Source organism: Pteropus medius, unplaced genomic scaffold, assembly GCF_902729225.1.
Source record: "Pteropus medius unplaced genomic scaffold, Ma_sr-lr_union100, whole genome shotgun sequence".
In the NCBI taxonomy this organism is placed as follows: domain Eukaryota; kingdom Metazoa; phylum Chordata; class Mammalia; order Chiroptera; family Pteropodidae; genus Pteropus; species Pteropus medius.
In genome coordinates this window covers 6,664,852-6,682,277 of record NW_024340701.1, presented here as the reverse complement: position 1 = coordinate 6,682,277, position 17,426 = coordinate 6,664,852, and the positions used below count along the sequence as shown (strand labels likewise).

Sequence of the window (17,426 nt, the reverse complement as noted above, 5' to 3'; positions counted from 1 at the left end):
GAATCTTTTTTCTAGCTTTATGTACATTTTAGTTACAGTATATGATTCCTATTAAGACAAATGAACTAGTACACTTAGGAGTTCCTCTACTTCCTAGTTATATTATTTTTATATAGACAATGTTCATATATTTAATTTGAATCTTATAATCATTTCCCATTATCAGTTTTTAAAATGTTTACCACTACTTCTTTTACTGCTTCTTTCCTAACTCCTTAATTTGATTCATTTCTTGTTGGGTGAATTACATTATCAGGCAATTTTTTCCCAAGTGATTGAATGCTTGTTAAGTTCACGCATACTTGAGAATATCTGTTCCTTTTTTATTTTAAAGACAACTTAGGTTGTGTATAAAATTCATGGCACTTTTACTCAGCCCTTTGGAGCCTTTTGCTTCACTGCCTTGTGAAGTTTGCTCTAAGATCTGAGACCTTAATTCTTTTTCTCTTTACATGATTTCTCTGCGTGGATCCCCATGATTATCTTAACTTTATCAGGATATTTCTTGATAGAGTGCTTATTATTTTGGAAAATTCTATTTTTTTGGAACTTTGATTTACCCAGTTCTCATCAGAAATTTCCATTATGTATATGTAGGATTTCTTGTTTTCTCTGTAGCTTTTATTTTCCTCCAGCCTATTTTCTCAAAACCTTGTTTATTTTAGTCTTCTAAAGTTTAATTTCTGATTTTTCAAATCTTAATTTTTTACTCTGCCAAACTTATTTTCCATCTTTTATCTTTTAGTCTTCCGATTTATATACTTGCATTTTTAAAAACAGATCACCTTGCTATATCATTTTTGAGTCTGTGGAGAACTTAACTTTTTGGAGGGAGTGGCCAGTATTTGTGATCATTCTTTTCTCATTAATGCTTATTTGAACTTAAATCAGTCTACTGAAGATAATGCAAAGGGGCTAGGGAGAATGAGCTTGTAAGTTGGGTTGTTATATTGGAAGCCTCTCACCAAATCCATTATTTCCTTTGTCCCTGAGAACACATTTCTCCCTTCATTTTTTAGAAATGTCATTTTTCCCTATAGCAAAGTTTTTAAGGCAACATAATTCAAAGTGTGGGAACGTGAAAGCAATTTAGTGGTTTGTACCCAACATTAAAAACTGATACTGTAAACATCAGAATGTTTTGTATAATACAAATATTTTCCTGAAAAAATTTTCAGTACAGTATATGTACACAGGTAAGTTGCAAAATGTATCTTCATAGACCAAAAAGTTATAAAGCTACAGTTCCAAGGCCTCATCCACTAGGCTAGCACATAGATGACAGAAATGGCCATTCAGCAAGGTATATCCTTAAGTTCCATCTCCTCTGCAAATCTGTAATTTACCAAAATGCTCTCCAGAGATATTTGTGTTCCACTCACTGTTACCTCTGTGTACTGAGAGAATAGGGGCAGTCTACTTCCTGCTTTAGGTTGGCTATGCTGCCCCAATTTGGTCCAGATTTTATCATATCTCTAAAATAAGTATGCTTTAAGTTTATAGTTTATGTTTGGGGAGGTTTATTTCTGCTATTAAAAATCATTAGGGTTTTTTAAGGCAGGTTTTAAAATTTTTAAGTGTAAAAAATTTAACAGTATACTAGATGACAACTTGATTGGTCTGTAGGTTATTTAGGAAAAAGACATGTCTTTTCATCTAGATCACTGGTAAAGAAAAAAATTGCTAGGACTGTCCGATGGAAGTAGAGGTGCTTATATTTAACTTTTAAAGGCAGTCATATTTAGTTGTATGATAAATCATAACACCTGTACGGACAGTTTTTATTAGCTGAAAGTTTTATCAGGAATCACTGAAGAATATGAAATCTCAAATATTCCAAAATGCTTTAATATTGCTGCAAAAATCCTTCAGTTCGATAGCAAGCAATAGAATGTTTATCCTATGACCAGATATGGTTTCCCAAGAAGCTGGATCCATCCGATGAGGCAGTTGGTTACAATTCTTGCTGGGACCAGAGATGCAGGAAGTCATTCATATCACTTTTCCATTTTTAAAGGAGGAAAGGTAAGTACAGGTAAATAGAACTTTTCTAGCAAAGATCTTAACACCCTCTTGATTATCAATGCCCATGGACACTTCTGAGTCCCTATTTTGCTTATCCTTAGACTTACTCTCTCCTAATTCGAAATGGTTCATTTCAGTTTTCAATAGGTGACTGCACTTCATCCTCTCACCAGAGTTGCTGTTGCCTGTGGTTCTGTTGTTGCCTTTTCTTACACATACGCACACTCCCTTGGCAACGTCATTTGATTCTACATCTTCCACAATTACCTAAACATTGTCAGTTCGGGGATAGATGACTATGCTCAAAGCCAGTCCCTATTTCCAACTGTCTGGGCTTTACCTAGTTGTATCATAGCTGTCTCAAACTTAAACTGACCATTTTCATTATCACAACCCTCACTACATGCCCCTCATATCCTGATTTTTTTCCTGCTGTATTTTCTGGCTTTGTGAATGGCACTGTTGTTCAGCAAATCAGGTCAAAACCCCGAGTGGTATTACTTTTCTCTTCCATTAAACCTTTTCAGTGTTGTTGCCCTACCACTACTGCCTAGACTTGGATAATGTCAACGCCTGTAGGATAAAGGCTGAGCACCTTAGCCTGGAATTCAAGGCTTGTGTAGAAGATACAACACTATTATAAGAATGCTGTAGAAAAGATGTTAAGTTTTACAGTTTGTTGAACTGTTCAGTGCAACTGGATTAAATGATCCAGAAGAAGCCTTACATTTGCATTCTTTTCTTACAAAGCTGCTATTAATCAGTCAGTTTTCATGTTTATTGCCATTTATTACTGCTGAGAAAAAAGTTAGTGCCAATATGTTTTACTAACTTGATCTCTGAATGTAACAGTAGCAGCATAAATCTTAGCATTCTCAGAAGTTTCAATCATGGAGTAAACCAAAAAATAAACCACAGAAAGATGGGAAATGGGCGTGTGAAATTTAATAACAAAAGTTATCACTAGGCGGCCACATCCTCTCCTTGTCATTCATATACCTTCCACTCTTCAAATCCTTTCTATCCTCATAAATTTGAAAACTCAGCGCATCTTTCATTAAAAAAAAAAAGTAGAGAAACTTTTACGTAAAAAACTCCTAAAATATTCTCATAGCTGCCTGAGGAGTAGATCTTAATCCTTCCATGTGGACAGATGCCTTCTTTTCTGAAGGAGGCCATTTAGACTAAATCCAAACTGAGTCCATTACTCATTCCCTCTCCGGCTCTTCTTGTGGCTCTTCTTAGATCTGAAATGGCAACACATACAAATCATGAAATTTAATAGCTGGGCAAGGACTTTTGAGGAAGACCAGAGTATGCTGACACAGAACTGAGATGGAAATGATACCAATGTTCATTAAATGTGCGCCGTGTTTTCCTCAGAGCAATAAAATGAGTTGTGCATTACTATCCAAAATTTATAATTGAGAAAATGATCTCTGAGAGGATAAGAGTGCACCTAAGCATGTATATAGCATATAGAGATTTCTAATGAAAGTTTATCAAAGTGACTTGTCCAGTGTCACTCCGTAAAAGTTGGGATGCAAGTGCAGGTCTCCTGAGACCAAAGCTTATGCCCTGCTTCTATTCAAAGCAGCAGTCCTACAGGGAAAAACAAAACACCACAAACATATTTCTAGCAATTCTCGGGCAACAGGCTAGTTTTGTCCTGTAATGAAGGAGAAATCCTAATTATCCCCATCATTAACAAGAAAATTTCAGGTCTAATTTAGTTGTGATTGAGACTTTAATTTCTGAATAAAGAATGAAATTCTTAAGTCAAAACAGAATTAATCCATACCTTTCAGGAGACTTTGAGTGGCTTCTGTGTCTGTGACTCCGGTGGTGACCTGGGGAAGAAAAGCCATTGGATGAATGAGATTCTACTCTTCTCCACTATCATTTTCACCTCTCTTAATCCCTTCCATTGGCTTAATATTTTTTTGGCCCATGGGACACCTCTAGTTGGTAGCACCTCTCTGAACTGAGCTGTGTTTGTGGGGTGGGGAGAGGAGAACTGAACCCATTTCATATGCCACTACTCTGTTAAGTCTTATTCCTATAACTTCAGATGTAAAAACTGAAGCTCATCATCCTATCAGCAAAGCTTATAAATGACAGTCAAGGTGTGAACTCTTAATCTTTCCGGTCTAAGTTGATTTCCTTTTCTAAACAGTAATAAGTTAGGCACTCAGGTATTGCAGGAGGTTAACTGCTTCTATTACATTTCTTTGTTAAGACAACCAATAGCAAAAGGTCCAAATGCTACATACCTGGGGACTTGGAGCGGGATCTGTGCCGTCTATCTCGGGACCTACTGCGGTGCCGTCTTGGACTCTTGCTCCGATGCCTTTCTCGGCGAGGGGAAGGGCTGTGAAAATGACTGTTCAGACTCATATCTCGCCGACAATGCAGTCACAACAGCATCTCCCTCCCCAAATCCCTATCCTTCATTGCAAATCACTGAAGACCTACCTCCTCCTTTTTGGAGACCGACTCCGCCTATATGGAAAGAAGAGAGAGAGAGAAAAAAAAAGCCTTACTAGGTATACACTGGATGTTGCAGATTATAAAACTTAGCCCAATTCTTCACCCATCTCTATTATCCATGTCCTCTGTCACGTCGCTTTAGCACACTCCCCACTCCAAGTCTGGGATCGGCCATGTGACTTGCATTGGCCAATGGGATATTTTCAGATGTGATAGAAGTAGACAGTGGAAAGATAACTGCTGATCAGGCTTGTTTGCTCTTTAATTCTGTCACCGCCATGAGAACATGCCTAAACTAGCCTAGAACGAGACACACGTGAAGAGATGTGCTGCCCCAGGCATCCTAACTAAAGCCATCACAAACTGGCTGACTGCAAAACAGGTGAGTGAACATCCTCAAAAACTGCCTAAGCCCAGCTTATATCACTGACTGCAGGCTTGTGAACTTAAATAGATTGTTACTGTCTGCCACTGAAGTTTTGTGGGTGGTTATTTTGCTGATAGACTAGGTGAGCAAACATTCTCCATAGACTGGCATTTTACTGGCATTTTTCCTTCACTAAGTCCAAACTTCTATACTATAGCACTTAAAGTTTCCCTGGAAGAAGCAGATAACTAGGGCCTTACCTCCTGGGAGACCGGCTCCTACTCCTCCTGTAGCGCAGTGTGGGAGAGCGACGGGGCTTGTCTAAGTCTCGGTAGCTTCGCCGCCGGTGGTCAGGTGATGGTACTCTCTCCAGCTGGAAATGAGATGAGTCAGTGATGAGCACAGACTTATAGAGAGCCATCTAGAAACACTGCTTACACTCTCCTTCCCATTCTGTCCCAAACTCTACCTTCAGGAGACTTTAAAAAACAGTAATTTGAATACATAGGGGGATAACTCTTAGGACAAAAAAACCTACCAAATAGACCTGCAGCAACAAGCACTTACAGTACCCAAGTTGTGGTATCTAAATACCGTATCTCAAGAAATAGAACCAAGGGCTCCTTAGAAAATGGCTAGGTTGTGGGGAGCAGGGCAGAAGCTAACAACATGACTAGAACATATATTAGCAAGGACGATGAGGACTAGTATGTATCAAAGTCTCACGAGTCAAGTTGAAGAGCCCCCACTGGCCAAAGATGGGACAATTTGAGCATCAAGAAGGATAATAATGGCTCAAAACACATTAGAGATGTTTAAATCGATGAATTCACAATGTTACCAAGAACAAAAGAGCATTCACCTTGGCAGGATACTATGCAATCAACTCATTTTAAAAACTGATAAAAGGAAATATGAATTTTGCCTTTCCTATATAAACTACCTATGAAAACTAAATGTTGATTTGGGAGGTTTCTCTCTATAGCAGTGTCGAGGAAATGAAGAATTAGAATATCATCATTTTACAACCCTTAATGGATCTAGACACATCAGCAGCAACAAAAAGAATCAGACTTTCATTCATCCTAGGGAAAGGACATGACTACCTATGAAGTAGTTTGCTCCACTTCAAAGGGGTTAAAACCCCAAATCCAATTAAGCCTCTAGATCTAAGAACTAGTTTAAAAGTAATACAAGGGACAAATGAACATCTTAAGTGATACAACAGTGGCAATAAAAAATATACAGAATGTGAAGACATTTTTAGAAAAATTTAACCTGATATATTTAAAAACTGCAAAAGAAAAGGGAACTGAGAAGACTACAAAATACTTAAGGGACATAAAAACCAATTAAAATTTATTGACCTTATTTGAGTACTAACTGAAACTATTAAAAAATACAGGACAGTTGGGGAAATGTGAATTTTGAATATTTGATAGAATTAAGGAATTATTAATTTGGGGGTGGGGTGATGATGGTATCAGTTATACTTAAAAAGGGAGCCCTTCTGAAATATGGATGAAATAGATGACAGCTATGGTCTGCTTCCAGGTCACTGATGGGGGCAAATGGGTACAGATATAGAGGAAACAAAATGGCTCTGCTGATCACTGTTGAAGCTAGGTTGACAGGTAAATTGAGGCACATTCTCTCCACTTTGGTATGTAACTGAAATTTTCTATTAAAAAAAAAAAACCCTACTTTGGTTCACTCACCACAGAAGAGCACCTCAGCTTTGCACAGCTTTGAATTCATGAATGACTGTGCCTCCTTTTGCAGTCACCTTAACGAGAGCCTGATGGCTCAGAGCTATACTTCCATTTGTACTGTCTCAGTATCCACAAGCCAGCATTTCTTGTATTTCCCCCAGCCTCTTTCTATACATATATTGTTACTTCAGTTTTAATCACAAATAAGTTTTAAGTCCTTTTTTAACTTTCTGTAAGCATTTCCACATTATCATATACTTTTCCTAACAGTTTTAATGGCTGCCTCATAGTCTGTTAAGTTGATATAATAGTTTACCTGACTGCTCCCTGACAGGTTGGTTATTTCAAGTTTTCAGCATTATAGCAAATAGTGAAAGAACATGACCATGTAGTAGGCACGTTTCCCCCCTTAATCCAGGCTTAGTTCTTAGGATGAGTTCAATTATAAACAGTATTATTTTTGTCTCAAGTATTTATTTTAATAGTTACTACTTATTAGACAATATTATAATGTCCCAATATTAAGGGCTTTATGTATATCATCTCATTTAATACTCATTATAGTCCTAACAGAAAGATATTATTCTTGCTTTAAAAAGGAGAAAACTGAGATTAGATAATTCCACTATATACCACTATATATAGAAGAGCTGAGAAATGAATCAAGGCCTATTTAACTCTAAAGCACATGCTCTTACATTTTTTTTGGTTAAAGAAAGTTAAAAATTAAAAGCAAAACAAAAAAGGAATCATCCCCTATAACTATCCTTCCTCCAACCCTTAAGCTCCCAGGTACCTGACCTTTTCATCCTCCTCCTCCTCCTCTTCACTGGACTCCACGTCATCCATGTCCTCTTCTAAAGCACTAACCCGAGGCTCCAGTTGCTCAGCTTCCTCTAGCACATAACGTTTCTATAAAGAACACAATGAGTTAGGGAGCCTTCCTAGCTCCTTTATGTCCTGAAGCCCTAATAGTAGACTTCTGGGATTAACAGAAAAACAAACAATAGCTAAGGCAATTTCATTTTGAAGACATCCTAGACAGTTCAAGATTTTCCTAAGGAAAAGACCTGGAATAATCTATACACTCTTAAGTTCCCCTGAAAATAAATACAAAGCTGAAGGGAACACCATTTTCTGTCTGCTCTATTCTCTGTGATTTTATACTGTAAGTTCACTGGGATATCAATCAGTATAGTTGTAGCCTTAAATAAAAAATGTGGGCTTCAAAAAAGAGCCACAAATTCATGGCTGAGACAACTGGCTGGTAGTTCCATCAGGAGAGGTTCAGATCAGAAAATATCCCAAGAGAGCCACTGAGGTTCAGCCCAGTTTAGGGGCTAAACTGCCTTGCGTCCTGCTTTAGTAGCACCAATTCTCCAGTAGATCCAAGATTTAGGGAGCTGTCTAAAGCCATTCATTTTTCATAAGGCACAGGAAACAATCTTCTGGTTCCATTTTCTTAGATGTGGCTTAGCAGTACTTATCAAGTGACTAAGGACTTGAAAAGCAAAGGTGAGTTCAAAACTGCCAAATGGACTGGCTGGGTCATAAGATCCCTTAACATTTTCTTACCACGGACATAAAGAATGTTGGATAGCCCAAGAATAAATAGTAACAATTGCATGCTACTTAACTCTCACTAATCCCTAACAAAATTCTGTAAAAGTTGAATGAGACAAAGATGCCACTCAGTGAAGTCAGTCCTTAGAAAAGGGCTCTCCAGTCACAGGATCACTACGGTTTGGGATCCAGGACTGCATCAGATAGGCATCCAGAATCTTTAATGCTCACCAGACTCGAAAGTTTCTAAAGTCAATATATTCATAGTATTTGATGAAATTACAATTCATTCCACAGCAGCTTCCTGCCAATGTCAGGCACATGAGCTTTGGATTACTTAGTAAGAACAGAATCAGAGCAAAAGGTAGTCTTAAGGGTCACACCATCCGGTGTATGTAGAAGCCCAGACCAGAACACACATCTTGGTGATATAACAGATATCAGTCAGATTTCAATTTCTCCTCAGTGAGGATTGTTCTTACTCTTCCGGACTCTATGCAGACCACTTCATTTATATCACTAGGCTTGCTCAGAGCTGACTATGCTTTGGAACCCTTATTTACAACCTGACTGTACTTCAAAGAATTCCATTTCTTGTAGTATTTCTAAAAATAATGATAGCAACTAAGGATAATAATAAGGATGATGATATAATAATTAGAGCAGCTAATAAAATGTATAAACACTTAGTATGAGAATTGGGCCCTGGAAACAGGTTTTCAGATTTGAAATCTTGTTCTCTTCACTACAGCAGTCAATATGGAAGAGGAAATATATACTGTGCTCATTTTCAGGATTTTTATAAGATTTTCCTGTAACTGGGTCACTGTGAAGGAAGAGCTGGTCCATTGTATTTAAGTGTGAGCACTCACCTACCAACTGCTTTTAACCAGCTTGTTTGCTGCATCGAGCAAATTTATCTCATCCGTTTATCAAATACTTACAATTCATTCTAGTACCCACTTTGAAGTTTTTCAGATCCCTTTGATCTGTTTTTTTATTGAGGTGAAATTCATATAACGTACAATTAACCATTTTAAAGTGTACAATTCAGAGGTCTTTAGTGTATTCACAATGCTATACAACCACCACCTCGCACCAGTTTAAAAACTTCATCGCACCAGTTTGAAAACTTCATCACACCAGAAACCACCCCACACCTATTATTAAGTAATCCCTCCGCATTCCCCCCTCCCAACAGCCCCCTTGTAACCACTAATCTGCTTTCTGTCTCTATGGATTTACCCAGTCTGGATATATGACATAAAAAAAATTATATACTACGTGACCTTTTATCTTTATCCCTTTTGGTTTATACCTAGCAAGGCCAATTTATTAATTTTTAATAAATAATTCATGTTTTTATGTCTTATTATAGAAAAGTTTTTCAAACCCAAGGTTACTAAGATTTCCTATTGTTTTTAGAAATCTCATAGTCTTAGCATTTATGATTAAGTTTATTATCACCTTCAGGTTAATTTTTACATACGATGTGAGCTAAGGATGGAGATTTGTTTCCACATGGCTATTCAATTATTCCAGCACTATTTATGGAAATGATTATTCTTTCTCAATGACATCTGTGTAGGAAACTAATTAACTACACATACACACACCCACAATTTACTTGTGGTCCTTTTATTTTCTTCCATTGATCCATTTGTCTATCTTCATGCCAATATAACACGTTTTGGTTACTATACCAAGTCTTGGAATCAGGTAGTGTTTGTCCTCCTACTTTGTTCTTTTTCAAAGTTGTTTTAGATATTCTAGGTCCTTTGCATATTCATATAATTTTAGAATTAGCTTGTCAAGTTCTACCAAAGTCTACTAAGATTTTGATTGGAATTGAATCTATAGATTAAAATGGGAGAATTGACAATTAAACAACTGTTAATCATGGTGTAAGATATACCATAAACATCTCTCTTCATTTACTTGTCTTTAATTTCTCAGTAATGCAATGTTCTGTAGTTTTAAGTGTAGGTCTTGCATACTTTTTGACAAAATTACCTTAATTTTTTAATATTTTTTGATGTAAATATTTTTAATAAAATTTTAAATTCCAGTTGTTCATTGCTAGTATATAGAAATACAACTGATTTTTGTAGATTGAATTTTGTATCCCACAATTCTGCATAAACAGATGAATGGGTAAACAAATTGTGTTATATCCATATAATGAAATACTATTCAGAAATAAAATAAACTTGATACATGCAACAATATGGATGAATTTCAAAATAATTATGCTGAGTGAGGACAGACAAAAAGAGAATGCACTGTATTATTCCAAAATGAAAAATAAACTATTATAATACCATATCAGTGGTTACATAGGGATGAGGGAGAGTAGTGGGAGGGTGGGATTACATAAAAGGAGGAAACTTTTTGGGGTGATGGGTATGTTCGCTATTCTTGACTGTGATGATAGTTTCAAAGGTGTATACATGTCAAGACTTACCAAATTGTACACTTTAAATATATGTAGTTTATTCTATGTCAGTTATGCCTTAATAAAGCCATTTAAAGAAAAAAAGCCTTTGTTCAAATGAAATTGCACCCTCAAGCCCAATGTGTAACTTAGAGAAAAAAGGAGCTGTCCTGGTTGGAATATGTGAGGTTGTCTCATTCCTCTCAGTAACCTTAAAACAGTCCACAGAGCAGTTTAAAGACCACTGAAGTAGTCTAATAGTTTCCTCATTTTACGGATGGGAAAATAAGACCAGGTTCCACAGCTAGTTAGCTCTAATTAAACCCAGAAACTTAGGTCTCTTTATTCCCTGTTCAGTCATCTTCCCACTTTCTCTTTAGAAATCTCCACATCTCTCTCCACATTCTCTTTAGGCTACCCACTGGATGTTTTCTTTTTGTATTTCCAACAGTAGTTTTAAAATCATACTCTGTAAAACTCATTCCTGAAAGGTGCTTCATGGATAATCATTTAACTCTAGGAAAAGGAAACAAGATGATTACGGTGATATTTTAAGGGTTAAAGTCTCAGTCTCCCATTCCTGACCCTCCTTTGATCTGTTTTATATCCTGAATTTTTATATGAGGATTAATTTGCAAAAAAAGCTGCTCACAAAGTTTAAAAACCTAGCCTAGCTATAATCTCCTTGATCTACCATTTTAAAGTTTTCTTGTGTTATTCACTTTTAAAGCCCATCTCTTCAAATTATCTGCTTTCCTCTCACTCCTACTTCCTATCTTTTTCATAGATATGAAGATTACATATTAAGACCCCTGAAATGCATTAGCTTCAGCGGTTTATTATGTCTATCTGCCTGTTTTAGGGGGAAGAAAGGTGACCTTTCTTACCTGTAGTCGGGGTAGAATGATATCACACACTCTCTCACTATGCAGTAGTTCATCGATGAATTCATCTACGTGCATCAGTTCAAACTCTGAAAGAAAAATCATAAGCTCAAGCAAGCTGGAGATAAATTTAGATAGCTGAAATGTAAAAGAAATGTAAGACTCTATATGTAAAGTAGCTAACAAAATATCTATTATAGAAAGTATGAATTCTCTGCAGCTTCCCTTTCTCTGCACATCTACTAATAAAGCTATTATAGTGTGGCAATTACAAAGAAGGGACTACTGTTAAACTTGGGCTCAAACTATAGCCCTTCATAGCCTCATCATCACCACTTACCTTCATTCAGTCAACTCACCTTTATTGAGATCATCTATGTGCCAGATCTCTTTGAGGAGCTGGGGATAAAGGGGTAAATGAGGCTGTCCCAATTAGCAGGAGAGACAAAAAAGCAAGCACAAGTAGTAGTGAATTTTATAGGGGTGAGATTCTTGAATAGGTTATAATTAAAGTGTAATTTCTCATGTAAAGCCACTATGTTTCTGAATATAGAACTTGTATTTTATATGGTTAATAGAGCAATTTCAGAATTGTAAACACTCCCTTAGTTCAGTAGTTCTCAACCAGGGGTGTTTTGCCCCCAGTAACTTGGGTGCCACTGGCACCTGGTGGGTGGAGGCCAGAGATGCTGTTAAATATCCTACAATGCACAGGACAGCTCCCCACAACAATGAGTTATCTGGCCCAAACTGTCAACAGGTTGAGAAACCCTATCTTAGTTTAGCATAATATAATCATAAATAATTAATTCCACATTGGCCATAACCATGTCCATCTTGTTCACCATGTTATTTCTAATACATAGCATAGTACCTGGAATGACAGTGGCACTTAATATGTATTTATTCAGTGAATGAATTAATAAGTTAACAAAAGTTTTAAAGTCTAATACCATATTCTTAACCTTCAAACTGCTTAATGATACATGTAGAGGGGAAAGGCAAATGTCACCAAACTTTATGACACTAAAAAAGGTTTTGATTGCATTATCCCAAATCCCACTTTACCACTAAAAATGTCTCTTTGTAAAAGGTATGGAGCTGCCCTTGTTGGATATACTTCTTATTTTTCAATGGGACTCCCACATAAGTATGAGTAAGTACATTTAGTCTATATACAGTAGTGTGAAGTATAGTGCTAGAGGATAGGCCAGTAGAAAGAACTGTAAAGATGTAACATATGGAAAACTAACTTTGGGAGGTTTGGGGAAAGCTTTTATGGAGAAGGTCATTCTGTAGCTAGATCTTATGGGACAGAGCACATATGGAGGGAATACATGATGTAAGGCATGGATTAACATAAGATGCAGTTGGAAAGGGGAGCAGACAGGGCAGGATGGCTAAGACCAACAGGAAGCTAGTAGTCTTAATAGAGTACTCCCCATGAAGGAGATGAAGGGGAGCACTCGCAATGTATGTGACAATGCGAGGGTAGAGATACTGGTGAAAACAAAAACTGGCTCAGGGATGAAGGTCCAGTCATGTGGAACCATACTCACCCCCATTTCGGTTCTGGCTCTTGATTTTTCTATAGTCGTTGTACAGAGGCTCCAAGTACTTGTAGCAATCGATTGCAGTACCTGTCAGCCTCATGTAAAGTGCTCCCAACATGCGGACATACCTGACCGATAAATGAAAGTGAAATATTTCCTAAAAAATTCTAAAAGGTTCTAAAAGTTCATCCTAAAAAGTTCCTGAGTTTTACAATATGCTTTTCTCATGACAGTAGTAAACAAGTTTCTTCTCGTTGGGAGATGAGAAAGCTGCAATTTTAGAGGCAGCATGGGGCAGTAGAAAGAGCTAAAGTATGGAGACCTGAGTTCAAGTTCCCATTCTACCGCTTACTAGATGCAGGAACATAGGACATGTTCAACTTTCAGAGTCTATTATATCATCTGCAAAACTAAGATAGAACCTATTTACCTCACAGGATTATTGTAAGAATCAACTGAGATACTGAATTTAACAACAGAAAGTATAAAAATTGTATTTACTAACAATACAAGAACTAATACATATAAACATGACTGTATAAATTGTTGATAGGCAGAAAACTGGTTCTGGAAAAAAGTCAAAGTCATTTGGTTTCAGATTCTGACTCCATTACTTACTAACTTGTTTTCTCAATCCTTGTAAAATGCAAATGATAGTACCTAACTTACTGGCTACAGCACATAAAATTAAGTGCCTAATAAAAGTTAGCAATTTTCTAGCTATTAATGTTTCATAAGATTCCTTGCTTTTCTCTTCCTCTTATAGCCAACCACCCATTCAGATCTCTTAGATAACAGATAATATGGATGCTGAATCCAGCTTTATCACTAGCTGTTTAACCTTGGGGAAATTATTTAATCTCTTTGTGCCTAAGTTTCCTTCCCTATAAATAGGGATAATAATTTTATAGGGTTGTTGTGAAGGTTAAATAAATTATTATTATATGTAAATTCCTTAGAATAGATGTTGGCACATAATAAACTATTATGTCTCTCATATTTGTTTGTGAGCTTCTTGAGAATGGGTAATTAAAATAAGAGCAGCTCATATTTTAGGGGTGTTTAACATGCAATATACAATATACACTGTGTCATGAGATTTATAGCACTATCTTCTTCAACCTTCACATTCCTGAGTTGATATTACTGTCATCATTTTACAGGTAAAGAAAGTAAAGCTTAGAAAATCAAGTAACTCCTGTAAAGTCTCAGTTAATAAGCAACAGAGTGTGGGCATGAACCTATATCTAACACCAGAAATTTCCCTCTTATCTACCACACTATGTTGTTTTCTTCACCCTTGAGTGTCCGGTGACTTTGTGAAATACATTTTTGGGGAGGAAAGTTACCAAGACTGAAATCAAGTACAGAAGATCAATACAATCAAAACAGACAAAATACAAATTGAAGAGTTCAAGAGCAAAATCTAGGAGTGAGTGGAACTCTGTGAAAATTAGATTCATTGTTATCACTCCTCTTAACCAAAGCCAAATTCTGGACTACTGAAATTGAAGCTTTTATATTAGTCAATATTTCACTCACTTGAAGTCTTCATTTTTTATGAACTCAACAATAATATCCTTCTCCGGTTGAATCTGAAGCATCTTCAAGGTCAAACACAGAAAGGGAGTTGGTTTTATGTTGCCACCATAGACGCCACCCACAAACCTTAATTCCATGGCTTTATCGACTACAAGTTCAGCTAAAAACAAAAACAAAAAACAAATAGAGTGACATCACAGACATTAATTAAGGCTAAGCTTTTCCCAGTTGGAAGTGGAGAGAAGTTAGTTCAAGGTGTAGTGCTCCTGAATACTCATCAACAGTTTAATGTAAGAGAATAAGAGTGGATTAATAATAATAATAATAAATAATGATGATAGCACCTAATATACCTTATGGATGACTATATGCCAGGTAGTTTGCTAAGCATTTCATATTACCTCATTTAATCTTCACAACAAGCCATGAGGTAAATTCTAGCACTGCCTCTGTTTTCAGCTAAGGAAAATGAGAGCTAAGAAAGGTTAAGTGACTTGCTCAAAGTACACTGCCAGAAAATAGCAAGGCCTGGACTTAAATCTAAGCAGTCTAACTTCAGAGTCCATGCTTGTCATCATTATGTTAGGGCCAACATTGCCAGATTATGAGTTAAAAGTGTTGACATAAGAATGTCCAAACCTGCAGAGAATTTTTGTAAGAGTTTATATGAGCCACACTGATGATATGCCAGAAAGCAAAATCTCAGATGCTCAGGAGAATGAATTTTGCAGTTCTTTTTATACATTTGGAATTAAGCAAGGGATTAAGGAAGATTACATGATGGTGGGAGAAAGCAAGGTAGAGAAATCTCTATAATTGGATTACAGGATAGTTAACAAGATTAGGTATTACCCAAAAGGGCATACTCTGATATTTCAAAGGTGAGTTAATCTAGATGCATAAGAACAATGAACAAGGCTTGCTTAAGGTGAAGATAAACCTTTTATTGAAGAAGTTATAGGCAAGGGGTGTGACTACCCACAACAACCTGCCCCTTTAGGAATTTATGATCAGAGCACTCTGTGAAGTTATTTTTGGTCAGTGAACATGTCAGATTCATTACAAAGTTCCTTTTTGGTTCTCAAAATAAAACAAAAAAGAAAAACAACTTCTCAATAGCTACATAACCTTGATCAAACCTCATCTACAGAATGGGGATAATAACCTTGCAATGCTGCTGTCAAAATTAAATATTAGCTGTGTGAACAAGGGCAAGTCAGTTTACCTTCTTTTGGGCCTGTCAGTTCAAATCTAAATAATAAAGGTACAAAGTTTAAGGGTATAGTGAAAATCAAATGAGACAATACAAATAAATGCTAATACCCACCCGACACATAGCAAAAAACAAATGTTAGATACCACTAATGAGAAATCATTTTATATATCAGATTTCAAGTTCCTTTAGGATAAATTCTGTAAGTACGAGAGATACATAGAGAAATAAAGAGGCACACAATTACTACTATTACAAAGTCTACAGTCTGGCAAGGCAGAAAGCACTGAAAAAATAACAAAAGTGTGATGAGTAGTTGAAAGAAGGCACAGAATGCAATGAAAATATACCCCAAGGGAACATAACCTAGTGTTAGAAGAAAAAAGGGTGCTGAGTTCACTTTTGGACATACTGAGTTGGCATGTCTTCGAATTAGAGATTTAGATCTCAGGAAAATATCTGGACTGGAGAGATAAATTTGAAGGCACCGACATATACAGGACGTAACTCTTACGGGATCAAACCAAGGAGAGAACTATGGAATGAGAATACTATTCGTCCATGGACACTCAGCTAGGGGTGATGGCAGCAGCAGTAACGAAAGTATTTAACAGTGGTAAGAACCAGCACCACCACCACCATTGATTACTGAGTACTTTTTATTAATATATACCTGTAACTATATCAAACACATTTTATGTTACTGCAGTCAATGATTAGAACAATCCTTGGGGTGGGCATTATACTCATTTCAGAGTAAAGGCAGCCATGGCTCACTGTTACTAAAAAGAAAAGCCAATTACTGTTTTAGTAACTAAAACAGTTACTAAAAGATGAAAAGACTACCTGGAAAACTTCGCTGAAAAACTGATATTAGGACCCGAACGCGGAAACATTACAAATGGTCCAGATTTAAGGACAATATAAGATCATGAATTTGGTTCCCGGCATGCTGACTTTCATACACCTTCGGGGTCCCAGAACTTAACACTGTTTGGAACTTGGCAAGTTAACATTAAACATGGAATGACTCAAAAAACCCAACTGAGACACCCTTCAGGATAAGGCCCTATCATCTGTGTGCCCAACCGCAACACAAGTATAGGCACACAGTAGTCGCTCAGATTTTTCTGGATGACAGATTCCCCTCCAGTCTTATCCCCAGGGGGCCAGTCCTACTGGCGCCTAGTGAGGCGAACTGGGCCACAAAGCGGCCGATAGGGGGTCGGCGCGCTCCCTCTACTCACCCGTAAGCCCAAAGCACTCCTCTTTCCAGTACTTGGACTCATAGATTCGCGTCCGAATGATCTTCTCCACGAGATACTGAGGGTTGGTGCCGTGGATGCTGTGCGCATCCTTCACTGTGCGGTTCGCCATTTTAGAACGCCTTCAATTCTATTTCCGTCGGGTCCTTTAGTGCGTCACATCCAGGTTAAAAAAAAAAGTGAGAAATGTACAAAGATGGAGGAAGTCTCATTTATGAGTTTAGGCGACTACTCTGAAACCGGAAATGCTGCAGTGTAAGGAACTTCCTTCCGCAAACAGCGACCCCGGTGGAATCTATGATGGCGGCTGCACGTTGGCGTGCGTACGTACGTCGTGCGTCCTCAGGTGGGCGGGACGGGAGGGCTGGCTGGTGACGG

General features: G+C 37.2%; 1 protein-coding gene across 1 annotated transcript; it reads right to left on the bottom strand.

The window, feature by feature from the left end:
- Positions 1 to 1,827: 1,827 nt before the first annotated feature.
- Positions 1,828 to 17,342, bottom strand: PRPF38A (pre-mRNA processing factor 38A). Its single transcript, XM_039886299.1, has 10 exons — positions 17,031 to 17,342; positions 14,571 to 14,730; positions 13,035 to 13,156; positions 11,479 to 11,564; positions 7,396 to 7,506; positions 5,143 to 5,255; positions 4,501 to 4,527; positions 4,299 to 4,396; positions 3,827 to 3,875; positions 1,828 to 3,272 (listed from the first exon to the last, which is right to left on the bottom strand). The coding sequence occupies exons 1-10, from the start codon at positions 17,158 to 17,160 to the stop codon at positions 3,230 to 3,232; spliced, it is 939 nt and encodes a 312-aa protein (XP_039742233.1). The 5' UTR covers positions 17,161 to 17,342; the 3' UTR covers positions 1,828 to 3,229.
- Between the last annotated feature and the right edge of the window lie 84 nt (positions 17,343 to 17,426).

What these genes read in the sequence shown, in the direction of transcription:
- PRPF38A (XM_039886299.1), bottom strand. Translation starts at nt 17,160, where the DNA reads ATGGCGAACCGCACAGTGAAGGATGCGCACAGCATCCACGGCACCAAC. An exon ending in ATAAAAAATGAAGACTTCAA is followed by an intron (nt 13,157 to 14,570) that starts GTGAGTGAAATA and finishes TTTATCGGTCAG; the next exon opens with GTATGTCCGCATGTTGGGAG. An exon ending in GAGCCAGAACCGAAATGGGG is followed by an intron (nt 11,565 to 13,034) that starts GTGAGTATGGTT and finishes TTTTTCTTTCAG; the next exon opens with AGTTTGAACTGATGCACGTA.